This window comes from Aspergillus aculeatinus (assembly GCF_003184765.1).
Source record: "Aspergillus aculeatinus CBS 121060 unplaced genomic scaffold BO66scaffold_9, whole genome shotgun sequence".
Classification (NCBI taxonomy): Eukaryota; Fungi; Ascomycota; class Eurotiomycetes; order Eurotiales; family Aspergillaceae; genus Aspergillus; species Aspergillus aculeatinus.
In genome coordinates, this window is record NW_020291478.1 from 452,322 (window position 1) to 465,958 (window position 13,637).

The 13,637-nt window shown below is 53.7% G+C and overlaps 6 protein-coding genes across 6 annotated transcripts in view; 2 read left to right on the top strand and 4 right to left on the bottom strand.

The window, feature by feature from the left end:
- The window catches only part of BO66DRAFT_409213 (uncharacterized protein), a gene marked incomplete at both ends in the record, with an annotated part of 983 nt that extends 355 nt beyond the window's left edge, over nucleotides 1-628 (top strand). The window contains one exon of the mRNA XM_025649163.1: nucleotides 89-628. Within this exon, the coding sequence (XP_025506809.1) occupies nucleotides 89-628 (540 nt within the window). The remainder of the gene's footprint in view (nucleotides 1-88) is intronic.
- A 784-nt stretch (nucleotides 629-1,412) lies between these two features.
- Nucleotides 1,413-4,265, bottom strand: BO66DRAFT_251690 (cell differentiation and development protein Fsr1). The gene is made up of 4 exons (XM_025642967.1): nucleotides 4,057-4,265; nucleotides 3,687-3,965; nucleotides 1,763-3,604; nucleotides 1,413-1,707 (listed from the first exon to the last, which is right to left on the bottom strand). The coding sequence occupies exons 1-4, from the start codon at nucleotides 4,166-4,168 to the stop codon at nucleotides 1,448-1,450; spliced, it is 2,493 nt and encodes an 830-aa protein (XP_025506810.1). The 5' UTR covers nucleotides 4,169-4,265; the 3' UTR covers nucleotides 1,413-1,447.
- A 994-nt stretch (nucleotides 4,266-5,259) lies between these two features.
- BO66DRAFT_368378 (uncharacterized protein) lies at nucleotides 5,260-6,539 on the bottom strand. The gene is made up of 2 exons (XM_025645336.1): nucleotides 5,872-6,539; nucleotides 5,260-5,807 (listed from the first exon to the last, which is right to left on the bottom strand). The coding sequence occupies exons 1-2, from the start codon at nucleotides 6,506-6,508 to the stop codon at nucleotides 5,362-5,364; spliced, it is 1,083 nt and encodes a 360-aa protein (XP_025506811.1). The 5' UTR covers nucleotides 6,509-6,539; the 3' UTR covers nucleotides 5,260-5,361.
- Nucleotides 6,540-7,424: 885 nt separating this feature from the next.
- Nucleotides 7,425-8,904, bottom strand: BO66DRAFT_389550 (metal-dependent hydrolase family protein). The gene has a single exon (XM_025646815.1). It carries the CDS (start codon nucleotides 8,689-8,691, stop codon nucleotides 7,432-7,434), a length of 1,260 nt encoding a protein of 419 aa, XP_025506812.1. The 5' UTR covers nucleotides 8,692-8,904; the 3' UTR covers nucleotides 7,425-7,431.
- Nucleotides 8,905-9,558: 654 nt separating this feature from the next.
- On the top strand, nucleotides 9,559-11,492 carry BO66DRAFT_316275 (MFS general substrate transporter; the record flags this gene model as incomplete). Its single annotated transcript, XM_025643500.1, has 7 exons — nucleotides 9,559-9,668; nucleotides 9,751-9,844; nucleotides 9,909-10,033; nucleotides 10,103-10,361; nucleotides 10,465-10,728; nucleotides 10,805-11,212; nucleotides 11,268-11,492. 7 exons carry the CDS (start codon nucleotides 9,559-9,561, stop codon nucleotides 11,490-11,492), a joined length of 1,485 nt encoding a protein of 494 aa, XP_025506813.1.
- A 3-nt stretch (nucleotides 11,493-11,495) lies between these two features.
- Nucleotides 11,496-13,554, bottom strand: BO66DRAFT_251750 (fungal specific transcription factor domain-containing protein). The gene is made up of 2 exons (XM_025642968.1): nucleotides 12,752-13,554; nucleotides 11,496-12,685 (listed from the first exon to the last, which is right to left on the bottom strand). The coding sequence occupies exons 1-2, from the start codon at nucleotides 13,445-13,447 to the stop codon at nucleotides 11,678-11,680; spliced, it is 1,704 nt and encodes a 567-aa protein (XP_025506814.1). The 5' UTR covers nucleotides 13,448-13,554; the 3' UTR covers nucleotides 11,496-11,677.
- Nucleotides 13,555-13,637: the final 83 nt, after the last annotated feature.

Consider the following 13,637-nt stretch of genomic DNA (forward strand, 5'->3'; position numbering starts at 1 on the left):
CCGCCCCCCATCCAAACCCAAGCCCTAACAGAAGAAACAGCACCTCCTCCCCCGCCTCCAACCCCCGCGCCCGACAACAATGCCCAAGAAGAAAGCCCCCGCCGCGGCCGTCCCGGGCTCCTCGAAATCCATCACCGTGGTCCTGAAATCCGCCCGCAACCCGGCGCTGGAACTCCGCCTGCCCAACGTGCCCCTCGCCACGACGACCGCCACCGACCTGAAGGACGCGGCGCGGGCGCGGATCGTCGACACTGCGAACGCGAAGCCCGCGCTCGAGAAGATCAAGATCCTCTACCGCAAGAAGCCCGTCACGGGGAACAAGACGCTGGCGGAGATGTTGAGCGAGGAGCCGGCGTTGTTGGTCGGCGGGAAGGAGGTGGAGGTTGCGGTTATGGTGCTCGGGGGTGGGAGGGTTGTTGCCGAGGGTGAAGGACAAGGAGAACACGAGGGTGATACGGCAGCGGAGCCGGTTAGCAAGCCGGCGGTTGGGCCGAGTGGGGAGGAGGTGGTCAAGACGGAGGCGTTTTGGGAGGATTTGCAGGGGTTCTTGGAGCAGAGGGTGAAGGATGCGGAGGAGGCGAGAAGGTTGAGGGGGCTGTTTCGCGAGGCGTGGGAGGGGAGCAAGTGATGTTCTTTGCCCTTTGTCCTTGGTCCTTTGTTCGGGTTGATGGCTTGGTGGGCGGGGTACGATACCTAAAGGGTAAATGACACCCTTGTTTATATCTAATGTTGGGGATGTGAATATCAAATCTTCTTTCTTGTGTACCATGTGCCTCAATTGGTGCTTCAGCTAGTGCAGCGGGCGGTGCACGTCTACTACTCAAGTATTATGTCCAGCCATGTAGGGGCAGAAAATGTACAGGTCCATTCAGGAAGGTTCTAACGCAAGAGGATAGCAAACACGGCAATCATTATACAGCCCAGAAGCACAACCCCGGGCATACTAGAGGATCAAAAAACCGCACAACATCCAAGGAAGCACGGTAGATGTTCACGAAGACGATGGCGATGTAAGATGCATACACAAGATGCATGGCAGAGGTATCAGTAAGCTTGGTGTAACAGAAATCCGGGGTCCTTGCCACAACCCAGGGGAGAATGCTTGAACAATCGCAACGCAAAGCTGCAGCCGTCTTGATTCCAGTCCCATGATGTTATCTGGTTGGAAAATGTATCAAAATGGGGAAGCACAATGTCCCCGAAAGGAAAAGGTGGCGAGCGATGCAGCCGATCGAATAAAAAAAGGTATGAAGAGGAAAATAAGAACTATAATCACAAAGTAGAAAGGAACATATGCCAGGTATTGAAGACCGTTGCAAATGCTCAAGAAACTGGCCAATCGCTCATCCATTTCATGCGTCCAAGGAACATGCCATAAGAAAGTATCAGCTGGAAACAAAAAGAAACGGATTCATACATCGCGGAAGCTTTAAATTAACCCCCCTCGTTATCTTGAGAAGACCTTGACGACGCCATCGCCTCCTCCACTGACTACCCAGCGGCCGTCGCGGCTCCACACGGCAGAACACACTCCTTCACCACGCATCAGCCGGTGACTCGTGATTTCTTGAGTGCAGCTCCGCTTCTCGAGGTTCCAAAACCGCAGACTAGCGTCGTGGCCTGCCGACACAAGCTCTCGTCCATCTGGAGACAGGGAGAGCGAGGCAATCGCTGACGGGTGAGCGAGCATAGTGTATGTGCATTGGCCTGGACGAGTGCAAATTAGTATCCGCGAAAAAGTCATCGTCAGAACATGACATACCGCTGTTAGCATCGAAGAAACGAATATAACGGTCCTCGTATCCGCTGATAATCACCCCCTCGGCACCGCTTGACCCAGTCGCGCCATGAACAACCTCCTCTTCCGCCATTGTCCGGCTGGGATCAAGGCCGGCCGAGCCATCAAATCCGACTGTTGTGGCAACAACCGCATTGACCCCGGTCGAGGGCGTGCCGTCGTACGTTTCTAGACTGGCCATCCCTGCAATTTCCTCACCCGTCCTCGTATCGTAAACTAGGATCGATGCGTCGGTGTAGGAGACAACAAAGTTGATACCTGCAAGCGACAATGGACTGATACACGTAGGCGAAGGGGAATCCGAGCGCACGATCTGACGGACCATTGTGTAGTGGAACGGCGTGGTGGTTGCCGTGCTCGGCTGTGGCGACGATGGGAAGTTGGAACCGGACGAGATAGAGTTAGCTCGCCGGCTGCCTCCCGCTCGTCGGGATCCTGCTTGAGGTGACGAAAGCTGAGGTGGTGCGCTGACTGCCCAGATGATAATCCGCCCATCGGCACCACCCGACGCAAGCAGGATCCGATCAGGCCCGCCGTAATGGCTGCAGGAATCGCCAAAGACAGATCCCGCTGTTCCAGGAAGAACACACAGGCCCCATACTGCATCCGTGTGACCTTCAAGTGTGGCCTTGGGATCAACCCTTCCACGTTCCCAGACACGCACGCTGGAGTCCTGTCCACCGGAGAACACCCACCCATCGCCAAGCGCGCGACCACCGTTGGAGAAGTTCTGTGAAGGCGAGCAAGCCGCTAGCGCAGTCACAGCTCCTACATGTCCGCGGTGGGTGAAGTAGCTCGTGATGTCCAGATCGTTGCTCGAGTTGGCGCCGTGGGCGCCAAACGTACCATAGGTTGCCGGAATAATCCAGCGCTTGATTGTCCCATCATCGCCGCACGTACAGATCTCAGGCTCTGAAGGGCTGCCGCCACCCGTGAAGATTACGGAACGGACAACATCCAAGTGACCTCGGAGAGCGAAACGAACCTTGAAGGAAGTATCTGGTTTCGACGCCGCAAGATCTGCAGCACCTTCACTCTTCCTTCTGGCACCGGAGCTCTTTCGGCGATGGGAGACTGAACCACCCCGCGCCGGAGACTTGGCGCCCACAAAATTGGCATTTGGGAAAGCATCGACATCGGGGCGGTGAGGAGGTATTTGCTCAGCAGGGGGAGCTGCATCCGTAGGTTCATCAAAATTCCAACCATCTGCATCGTCTACAGGTTGCTGTTGCCGGGTCCCCTCCTTGGTTGTTACTTGCGAACCGTATCCATTATATACCTGCTCCCCCGTGCCAGCACGCTCTTCCATTGGGGCAGATTCGAACCCTTGCTTCCGGTTTTCCAGGGCAGTAATCGGGGTCTGTTGCGGTTCCATGGGTCTTCTCTCCATTGCCTCCCTCGAGCCAGGAGGATAGCCGAACTGGCTAGGAGCACGAGAAAGGGCGGCGTTGTCCGGGAAATGCGTGATGATGGGCTGGTGATTCTGCAGGGCCACTTCCCGAGCCATCATGTTGTTCGCCTGCTGCTGCTGCTGGTGTTGTTTCTGCCGCTGTTGCTGCAGGTAGACCTCCTCCAAGGTCTGTTGTGACATTTGCTGCTGATTGCCGTAGATATGGTTCGGAAGGTCTTGATCACTGAGATCGGGGGGCGGGTGGGATGAAGGAATGACATGGTACGCAACTTCCTGCGAGCACTTGGACAGATATATCCGCGACTTATCCCGCTCGTTCTCTTGGCGGAACTCGTGGTGGTTTTCAGGATTATGCTCCGCATCGGTCACATCGCCTTGCGGCCGAGGATGTTGAGCTAAGACGGATTAGATAGTCAGTAAATCGTGAAGGGCGAGCAGACAAGTTATAATACAGCAGGAGAAAGAGAGAAAAGAAACCTTTTAACGCATTGATACTCTCCCGGGCGATCTCCTTCGGATCTCGAGTGTCATCGACCTTCTCATTGTTACTGAGCTTCTTGACCTTCTCGCGCTCCTTCTTCAGGGCGGCCTCCAGCAAGCGGACGTGCTTCCCCAGCGACTCATGTAAGCGTTTACTCGTGCGGACATCGCCCTCTAGCTTGCCAATGCGGGACTTCATCTCCGCGCGCTCAATCTCCCAGGCGTTGCGGTCTCGTTCGTGCCGGTGCCATTCGGTCTGCAGAAAGCGCATCACACCTACACCACCACGACAAAACGGACAAGGGAAGAATTAGCTTTCGTGTCCCTCCCCTGGATTCCGCGCCCAAACCTCGGAGCCTCGACTCACCTTGTAAAGTGTATTCTGTGCCCTGGGGTTGCCCGCCATTGGGGGACCCATCACCTCCGGGCCCGACGAAGCCTCCACCCCCAGCCATGGCCGAGGGAGACTGCCAAGCCATGCGAGATCAACAATGGGAATGGGGGAAGCGGACGATCAAGCGGCGAGGCGAGCCGGAATATGAGCTCCGGCGATCGCAAGCGGAGGGAAAATGGTCCGAGCTGAGGAGGGGGGAGCGATACTGATCAGTGGAACTCTCGGGGGGGAGGTCGCACTTCTGTTTGGGAGATAGGTGGTGGTAAGTTCAACAGGGTCAATGACGGGGCGACAACGGCAGGACACCACGTTCCAGACCGGGTCAGCACCGATGGATAGGAAAACAAACAATGCGAAATCTCGCTGTGAGAAGAATCAACGGTCGCAGGAGGGAACTTCCAGCGGACAAGGAAAGGAGAAGGGTCAGCGATGCAAGCTTGAGCCGAGAGATTTGGGGGGCGGTGGTGGTGGTAGTGGTGGAGGGACTGCTGGGACGGTGGTCACTGGTTCACTGGTCGCTGGTCACTGGTCACTGAGTGGTCACCGGTGCGCGTTTCTCTCCAGTTGCTGCTTGCGAGTTGAGGTCGGGGAAAGCCACCGCCGCCGCCGAGCTGTCGTTGGCTCCCTAGGCGCCCACGCGGCCTTAACCGCTTTTAGCGCTGGCTGGTGAAAGAAAAGTGGTGGGCTGGCCACGGGGCATTGACTTTTCCCAACCTCTTTGAATTCATTGCGGTCAATAGACCAGCTATCGCAATTGACTCAAAAGTGTGTCTATTGGGGTGGAGTAGTGCGATAAGGGTGGTGGTGTTGGCGACTGGACTGCTTTGCACCCTGCCTACTACCTAAAGTCAAAGTCCACTTCAAAAGTACTACGTACTGGGCTAAGCTACCATTAAGCTCTGTGATAGATCCAAAAAAAAAAACAAAAAAACAAAAAACAAAAAACAAAACCTATGGCACTCTTTTCCGTCCACTCAACAGGGGGCAAGTCTCGCTGCATATAGACCTCAATACCTACCTCTACAATAGCCACAAAGAATCCCTAGAAAACAGTCAGGAAACACATGGAAGGTTCGTCAATCCTGCGCATTTCACCACTATAACAGGAAGGACGCACAAAAAGGGAGAGCGGGCTGTGATTCCTTTCACGTGATGATAAGGAAGGAAATAACTACGATAAGAGTCAGGAGAAGCGCATCCGCGACAGGCTGAGGTCCGAGCTGGCACATTCCTGCCACTCAATCATTCTCTCGACGCGAATTGCTGCCGCAGCTCAATTTATGAATACTCAACAAAATCCTCACATAACTCATCATCATCCCTTTCCTGCCCGTACAGAACCTCACAGACACCGCCCACAGGAACATCCAGCACAGCATCTGTACCTTCGCTCCAGATCTCCTTCCAGTTGATCTTGCGGTTCTGCGGGCCCATGATCTGATACGATGTCGCACCGGGCCTCATCTTGGCTCCGCCCCCGGGTCGTCGTCGACCCTTGCCGTCAATGACCGCGACATTGGCCACCTCGTCCACAATATTCTCCACGCTGTTCATCGGCAGCGTGAGATAGCCGGTGTTGTAGGAGGCTAGCGCGACATAGATGTAGATGATAGACATGACTAGCCAGGAAGGGAAGGCCAGTGACCACCATCGGTTGGGATAGTAGTATATACCGAGTTGGTGAAGGAAGGGGGAGGGGAGGTAGGACCAAAGGATGTAGATCACTAGGGAAGAAAAGGTGATTAGACTTGCTCGTTGCGCTGGGTTTCAGCCCGGGGTTGCACTCACAGAAGGCCAACGAGGACGCAAGATACAGAACGAAGCCGTAGTATTCATACGTTGGAACCTTGGGGCTAGCCCGTGGGACTGTTGTTGCCCGCCGCGCGGACTTCGCGACAGCAGCCTCCGTGTCGTTGGGCGTTTCCACATCCGAGCTGTCGGGGGTGGTCGGTCGCGAAGTGGTGGTGGAGAACGGAGGGCGAAGGAGAGAGGTCAACGAGGGAGACGGTGGTAGTGGTGTTGGAGGGCGATTGTAGAATGGAGGTGCAAACGCGTTCGGACCGTGCAGTGAGCCGGACGACTGCCGGAATGGATGATGCATGGAGATGCCATCCTCCGGCGATGGCTCCGAGTCCGTGGATGCATCGGAGAATGATTGGTCGTCCAGAGAGTATTGCGACTGGAAGTCTGCATCGTCCTCGGCTTCTACGTCTGCATGCAAGGGCGACGGCAGATCCTGGTTGTCATCATTCTTGGTATATGTGTTGGTTTGTACCTCGACGACAGTGTTGGTCGCGAAATCGTCCGCGGGGAGAGGCGGGAACGGCTGCTTGGGTTCGAAGGATGAGCGGCGCGGGGCGGTGTCGTTTCCGTTTGATAGGTACTCTGAATTTGATCTTTTCCCTTCATCCCTCGGGGCCATCATGAGCAGCTAAGGGGCCTGAAGAATAATGGCCCCGTCGAAGACTTGGGAGGATCTCGCGGTTACCTCGTTGCAATTGCGACTCCTTGTCAGTACGGCCACATGCATATTGCCATCCCTCACCGCTATCGACATTTATCCCTTCTGGATGGATAGTAAACACGCCAACCATTACCACTTGCGAAGAACAACACATCTTGCGGAACATGTCTGCTCCAGAATGTACGATCTGACTTGAGCTACTAGACCCGACGATGTGGATTGCAATTGGTCTATGCTAGGCTCTTGCTCAATAGAAGCATTCTATGGTTCCATGCAGAAGTACTCTATATTTTTCACACCAAAAGCTACCTAAGACACCCGGAAGGAGTGCGTGGATGTGAGTTTGTTTGTCGAAATATGGCACCCACAACTAGCCTCACCTCACACCACTGTCCTTGTGGTGATGATAGTAAGAGCTTTGGTTCACGGGCTAGGATAATGATTAATCTCTGTCTGAACAGCTGATTAGTGCAGCGGTAGGGCACATATGCCATTCGTAGAAGGCCCTGACTTGGTGAACGATTGAGACTACTTCCACATGGAACTAAGGACAGATCAAAAGAACGACACAGAAAAGCGGATAATGATTCCAGTCTCACTGCTTGGTCCTGCCTGCTCCAATCCGCTCCCATCTACGGAGAGGAGTGAAGCGAAATCATGATGCAGTCTAGCGAGATAAGCGGGCTGAAGGCAAGACACAAGACGTGGCTGAACCAAACCATGAATGCACCTGGCGTCATTGTGATCAATCACTACCATCTTGTAATCACTAAAGGAGCATAAATCAAGCTCATCCCCCTTCCCTCCTTTTTCAGCTTTCTACTGTACTACTTCGTTGGGCTGCTCATGAAATTTGACTGACAATATCACTACCGAGATGAATTCTAAGACTTGACCAATTTTCCCTGACGCCAAACATGCGTCACGTTCTTCGAATTCCCTATTATCGTGATATCCTCGAGCGGATTGGCCGCTAACGCAATGATATCGGCATCATACCCAGCGAGCAGCCGCCCACTCTTGGGCGCCTGGTCCCCCAGCGTCAACGGCCCATTCGCCGTGGCGGCCTCAATCGCAGCCAAGGGCGTCATTCCCGCCTCCACCGCGTATTCCAGCTCCTTGCCGTTGCGCCCATACGCAACAGCCGGATTATCCGAGCTGATGAACTGATCCGTGCCCAGGGCGATGGTGACCCCGCGCGCAACCGCCAACCGATACGCCTGCTTGTGTGCATCAGCTACCTCGAGCAGCTTCTGATATGATCCCGGCGTGAAGAGCTGGCGCATCGATAGGCCCGTCTCAATCACGCTGCGGGTGGCGACTAGGATGGCGCCTTTCTCGCGCATCAGCTCGACGGCCTCCTCGTCGAGGAAGCTGCCGTGCTCAATGGTGCGACACCCGGCGCGCAGCGCGTTCATGATCCCAGCCTTGCCGTGGCAGTGGGCGGCGACGACGCGTTTGGCGCGCGCAGCCTCGTCAACGATAGCTTTCATCTCCTCGAAGGAGAACTCCTGGTGCTGGGGGTCGTCGATGGCGCTGACGACCCCTCCGCTGGCACAGACCTTGATCACGCGCGCGCCGTGACGGAGCTGCTTGCGCACGGCTTGCAGACACTCTGGCACCCCGTCGGCAATGGTCAGGGGGAGCCCGTGGGCGCACATGTCCTGGAGTTGATGAAGGGGCATGCCGTGCACGTCGCCGTGGCCGGCGGTCATGCTGATGGCGCTGTGAGCGCCGTAGATGGTGGGTCCGAGGATGCGGCCCTCGTTCACGGCAAGCGCGAGTTCGCACGCGTAGCCACCTACTTCACGGACGGAGGTGAACCCTGCCATGATAGTTGCGTGGAGGTCGGGGACGCTTCGGGCCCCGGCTAAAGCGGGTGTGGTTTTGACGACCGCGTCCATCGTCGCCGACGTAGCGCCCATGTAGTGGATATGGCAATCCCACAGCCCCGGCATCACCACGGGAACGTGCGACGCCGTTGCGTCTTGGTATTCTTGAGGTACGTCGGTTTGACGTCCCACGTAGAGAATAGACTTGGACTTCCAGACCACGGCACCGTGGAGAAGGGGCTCTCCCTGCCCCGGAATGAGGAGATCGGCATCGATGCGGTAGAGGCTGTCGTCTGTGAGTGATCGATACATTATTGCATCAAGGTTGTCGTGAGATTAGATGCAGGGGTGGAAAGGAGGAGTCAGGGGTGAATCCACGGAGTCATGATTAGGGATGTCTTCAAATCCGAGCCTCTGAGTCTGCTTATATTATAGCACTTTCGCTAGGCTGCATGCTCCACAAATGCTCCGATAGCTCCAGGACATTGCTCCGCATTTCCTGTGACTAAGGTAAGTATAAATGCCCTTGCGGGCCGGTCACATATTAGCCTGGCCTGGACAGTGACAGCAAGCCATCGCAGACCATGCCATACTGGCCAAAGCATGCACCTAGACATGTGAGTGTGCGGAAAAAGTACTTAGAACATGTTTCTCTAATTCTTGGGTGGCATGGCTCGGAGCAGAAGTCGCTGAGGGCTAGAGCCTCGTCAAAACGAGAGCTTTGATGCTCATACGACTGTTCGTCGTACAACCACAATGCGAGCATTGCACGGTTCAGATAGATGGTATCCCCAATCTCTAATGTGATCCACATTTGCTATGCACGGGTCAATGAAGTAGGTCGAAGCGAGCGGTTTTCGACCCCATTGAGAATAGTGAGACATACCAGACGTGACGGTAATACTGGTGAAATAATACAGCCACCGGTAGACTAGCAGACACCAGGCCCGCATAGGGCGAAACAAGCCTCCGCCCGTTAATTAATTGCGCGCGAAGTACATTCGAATGAGCGAAAGCATGCTGTGATCGGATGAGGTACTTCTACCTGCCCGCCTCTCGAATGTTCTGCCATCTTCAGTTCGAATTTCGAAACATTGAAAGAACCAAAGGGTTCTGTCACATCACCAGCAGAGGAACAAGACACAAAGTATGGCTCCTTCGGAGGATACCACGCCGCCTATGACGGCGGACGAGAAGTCGTTCTCCAAGGGCCCTCATGAATCTGTCGACGATGTTCAGCATATTTCGGATGGGGAACAGAAAGCCATCCTGCGTCGAATTGACCTCTGGTACGTCGCTGTCTTGAGGCCGAGACTCGATACCGATCTCGGGATATTCTCAGAAGACCTAATCTGACACTCGTTGTCATAGTTTGCTTCCCCTGATGTTCTTCTCGTACTTGCTGCAGTACCTCGACAAAACAACTCTATCCTATACCTCAATCCTAGGCCTTCTGAGTGGAACGGTATGATTGTTTGACCATCCTCAACCATAACTCATTTTGATTTAACGTTTCGTGGCGGAGCTAGCATATAACCACTGCACAATATGCATGGGCATCAAGCGCATTTTACTTCGGCTACCTCGTTGCCTCGTATCCCGTGTCATTGGGTTTCATCAAGTTCCCCATCGGAAAATACCTTTCTGTTATGATGTTAGCCCTCTTTCTACCCCTCAATGAAGCAGCCTTGCATTCAATGAGTCGAGCTGACATATGGTGAAGGATCCTGTGGGCTGTTATCCTGACCTGTCATGCAGCAGCTTCGAATTTCGCTGGTTTGACCTCACTGAGAGTCCTTCTCGGGGTGTTCGAAAGTGCAATCAGCCCGGGATTTACCATGCTGATTGGCATGTGGTATACCCCGTCTGAGCATGCGATGAGGAGTTGCATCTGGTTCTCGGGGAACGGTATAGCCGCCATCTTTGGAGGTGTGCTTGCGTACGCCATTGGTCATATTGATGATCATTTGGGCGCCTGGCAGGTATGTGGAATGCAGCTCACGGCAAGGCTAAGACACCAGGCATTGCCACGAAGCCTGAACCTTGTTGAACCTACTGACTGACATTTCCTTGTCCTCGAAATAGTGGCTATTCATCATATTCGGCCTGATTTCAATCGCGTGGTCGGTTTTCCTGTTCTTCACTCTGCCCGATTCGCCCCTCAACGCCAAGTTCCTCAAGCCTGATCAGCGAGGCCCAGCCTACCATCGTGCACAAGCATCTCAGAAGAGTTATCAGAGTCGGAGGTGGAAGAAAGACCAGTTCATTGAGGCGCTGGGCGATCCAAATACTTGGTTCCTAGTGTTGTACAACTTCTTTGTCTCATTGCCGAATGGCGGCATCACCAATGTAAGTTTCCCAGTAGACCCGCTCCGAGACTACCCCAGAAGAGCCCGGCAAAAAGCAACCTGCTGAGTCTAAGTAGTTCGCCAGTATTGTCATCGAGTCATTCGGTTTTGACACTTTTCACACACTACTATACGAGATCCCCTTGTCTGCTGTCGCTCTTGTCATGCTCTTCGCCATCGCCGTGACGTGCAACCGTTTCCCTGGCCTGCGCTGCTACTGGATGATCTTCACTCTCTTGATCAGTCTGGTAGGTATCCTTCTCATGCGGCAATTACCCACGCATCGGAAATGGGGTAGACTGGTGGGAGTCTGGCTCGTGACTGTCTTCGGAGCCGGCTGGCCACTGAGTCTAAGTTTGCTCTCCAGCAACACAGCGGGCTTTACCAAGAAGGGCACTGTGACTGCTCTTATTTTCATTGCCTATTGTGTTGGCAACATTGCTGGCCCGCAACTTTTCAAGAGCACTGAGGCCCCTCGCTATAACGTAAGTGGATTCTTAATGCTTCGAAGAGGGACAAATCAGCTAACTTCCGCACTAGACTGCATTCTCAGCAATCCTTGCGTGCTTCTGCCTTGCTGTACTTGATGTCATTGGCTTCCGCTGCTATATGGTCTGGGAAAACAAGCGACGCGATCGCAAGCAGGGACGAACCATCGAGCCCGAGTCAAGCAAGTCGGACGATGCGACTGATGCGTCCTTCGACATGGGTGGTGACGGAGATGTCTCTGATTGGCAGAATCAGAGCTACCGATATTGCCTCTAACTGAAAAAAAGTAGAATGATGGCCGGAGAGACGGACTTCAACGAGTCTAATCTTTGAGTGTAATGACAGTCTCTTGAATTCTGCGTTGTTAGACTCAAGAACATAAATAATATGCAGAAGACTGATGCAAGTCAACGCTTCAAGTAGTCGTCATTGAATCATTGTTGTATCTCAAGCCAAACAAGTCAAGCAAAACTTGTTTGCCACCCTAGAAACTCCATAACCTCCTCCCATTCGAAGCGACCAACGCGTATCTGTGTGACTCCATCTTCATTTAGCGTACGGCGTTTCCATAGCAGCTCAACTAAGGTCTGTGCTCTCATTGTGTTTTCGTATGGCGCTTTTTCTCGAGCAGTCCGAAACAACGCTAGAGCCTTGGCCTGTGCCTCCGAGTCTGGGTCGCTACAACAAGCCGCGATAAAGAGGGGCCATAGAGGCCAGGAGATGGGTAAGAAGTCTAGCTTTGATACAATCTTATCCACCAGAGTAAGAATTGTGTGGACGTGGTCCTGTATTTGCACGGAATCAAACTCTTTGATGTTAGTTGGCGTGAACCCTAAGAATGAAGATTTGGATGCTTCAGAGAGGAGCAGAAAAGCGGCAAGACGATAAGCCTCGCCTGTATGCTCTAGCAAGCGGTATGAGTTAGCGCGTTCGGTGGCATGGCGGTAGGTCAACGATGACGATGAATCTGGAAGCGTTTGCGTGACATTGCCAATGCTGGCTCTCAAGCCTAGTATCTTGGTTTCAATTGACGCTTGAGCTGCAACAATCATGGTCGGTGGATCCGAAGTATGACGGCGATTGAAAGCAAGAACATCCTCTCTGATAGTCAATGTGTCATTTATCAAGAGTAGAAGGTGATTACTGAGGCCATTCCATATGTCTATTTGATGAAGAGTGTTCGAATCCATCACGCCCAACAAGGCGGCTGTCGAGGTCCAGGAAGTCTCGCGCAGATCCAGGGTAAGAGCCGGTGTGCTCTTAGTGTCAAGATAAAGTGGTGGTTCAACGACAGGCAGCAAACCCTCAATGGGAAACATAGACTTGGCGAGTACCAGATGTGCAGAGAAGTAACTGACAAAGAATCGGTGCAGGAAGGACTTGCAAAAGCTCCCTTGAGCTGCCCGCTTGACAAGGAGCTGGAAGCAGGTAAAATGACGCACCCAGGACGAGTCGCAGCTCGCAGAAATCTAGTAATCATAATCAGGGCGAAGGTCGATACCAGAAGGACATTACAAAAGGATTTCATCACTCACTGCCGAGGAGCAAAGAAAGATTGTTGGCACGAGGACATCCTCAGTGTCCCAAGACTCTCGTGCCAATGCTTGTCGCAACCCTCCAAGTACCCGTTGCCGCACTTGCATCTCCAAGATTGTGTATCGTGAGTCAAACGAGCGCATATACTGAGAACTAGCCATGAGGACTGCATAGTACGTCAACTCCGACCTGAAAGCCATACGCATCACCGTACTGCGGAGCGGATTGTTATCCTCATCGTCAACAGTGACAGCGACGGGACACATGACAGATTCATAGAACGATAGACACAAATGATCAACGTCCGGTATGCCAATACTCCATGGGAGAACAGGCAGTGCCCTGGCTATTGACACTGATTTGCGTCGATCCCATTGATAGTAGCGGCGCTGGTAGACGGATTCCGGAGCCTGGTCGCTGGCTACCATGTTTTGTTGTGGACTGTGGCAGGCGGGTGGAGAGCCGATCGACACAGCTTTCTCTTCGCCATCAGCCTGACAGGTAACATCCTGATCTTTGCGTTTGGTCCGTGTCCACGGCTCCATGGCCGTGTCAGCCAATCGTTTGCGCACAGGTGATTTCATCGTCGATTGAACGCCTGTTCGTCCATGACACTTGCCTACTGCACGCATTTCGTCCTCCCACTGCAAGCGGACCTCATAGCTGCATGCATATCCGGACCGCCTGCATCGCATGCAAGTGGGATGAGTTTCTAGAAGCAGGAAGGAACGCTTGTATGTGAGCCATCACTTTCTGCCTTCCTGCTCGAGGAACGGTATACATACCATCGCATTTTACCCGTCTACGCCGACAGGTGTTGCAGCCCGTACGAGACCGCACCTTGGGCTTGGGAGGCTGAGGTGGCTCGGGCGGAGGAGTGGCAGC

Excerpts from the sequence above, each read along its gene's own strand:
- BO66DRAFT_251690 (XM_025642967.1), bottom strand. The coding sequence starts at position 4,168 with ATGGCTTGGCAGTCTCCCTCGGCCATGGCTGGGGGTGGAGGCTTCGTC. Across the intron at positions 3,966-4,056 it reads CACAGAATACACTTTACAAG|GTGTGATGCGCTTTCTGCAG; the intron begins GTGAGTCGAGGC and ends GTGGTGGTGTAG. Across the intron at positions 1,708-1,762 it reads TTTCTTCGATGCTAACAGCG|GCCAATGCACATACACTATG; the intron begins GTATGTCATGTT and ends GCACTCGTCCAG.
- BO66DRAFT_368378 (XM_025645336.1), bottom strand. The coding sequence starts at position 6,508 with ATGATGGCCCCGAGGGATGAAGGGAAAAGATCAAATTCAGAGTACCTA. Across the intron at positions 5,808-5,871 it reads TGCGTCCTCGTTGGCCTTCT|TGATCTACATCCTTTGGTCC; the intron begins GTGAGTGCAACC and ends TTTCTTCCCTAG.
- BO66DRAFT_389550 (XM_025646815.1), bottom strand. The coding sequence starts at position 8,691 with ATGTATCGATCACTCACAGACGACAGCCTCTACCGCATCGATGCCGAT.
- BO66DRAFT_251750 (XM_025642968.1), bottom strand. The coding sequence starts at position 13,447 with ATGCGATGCAGGCGGTCCGGATATGCATGCAGCTATGAGGTCCGCTTG. Across the intron at positions 12,686-12,751 it reads TCTTTCTTTGCTCCTCGGCA|ATTTCTGCGAGCTGCGACTC; the intron begins GTGAGTGATGAA and ends TATGATTACTAG.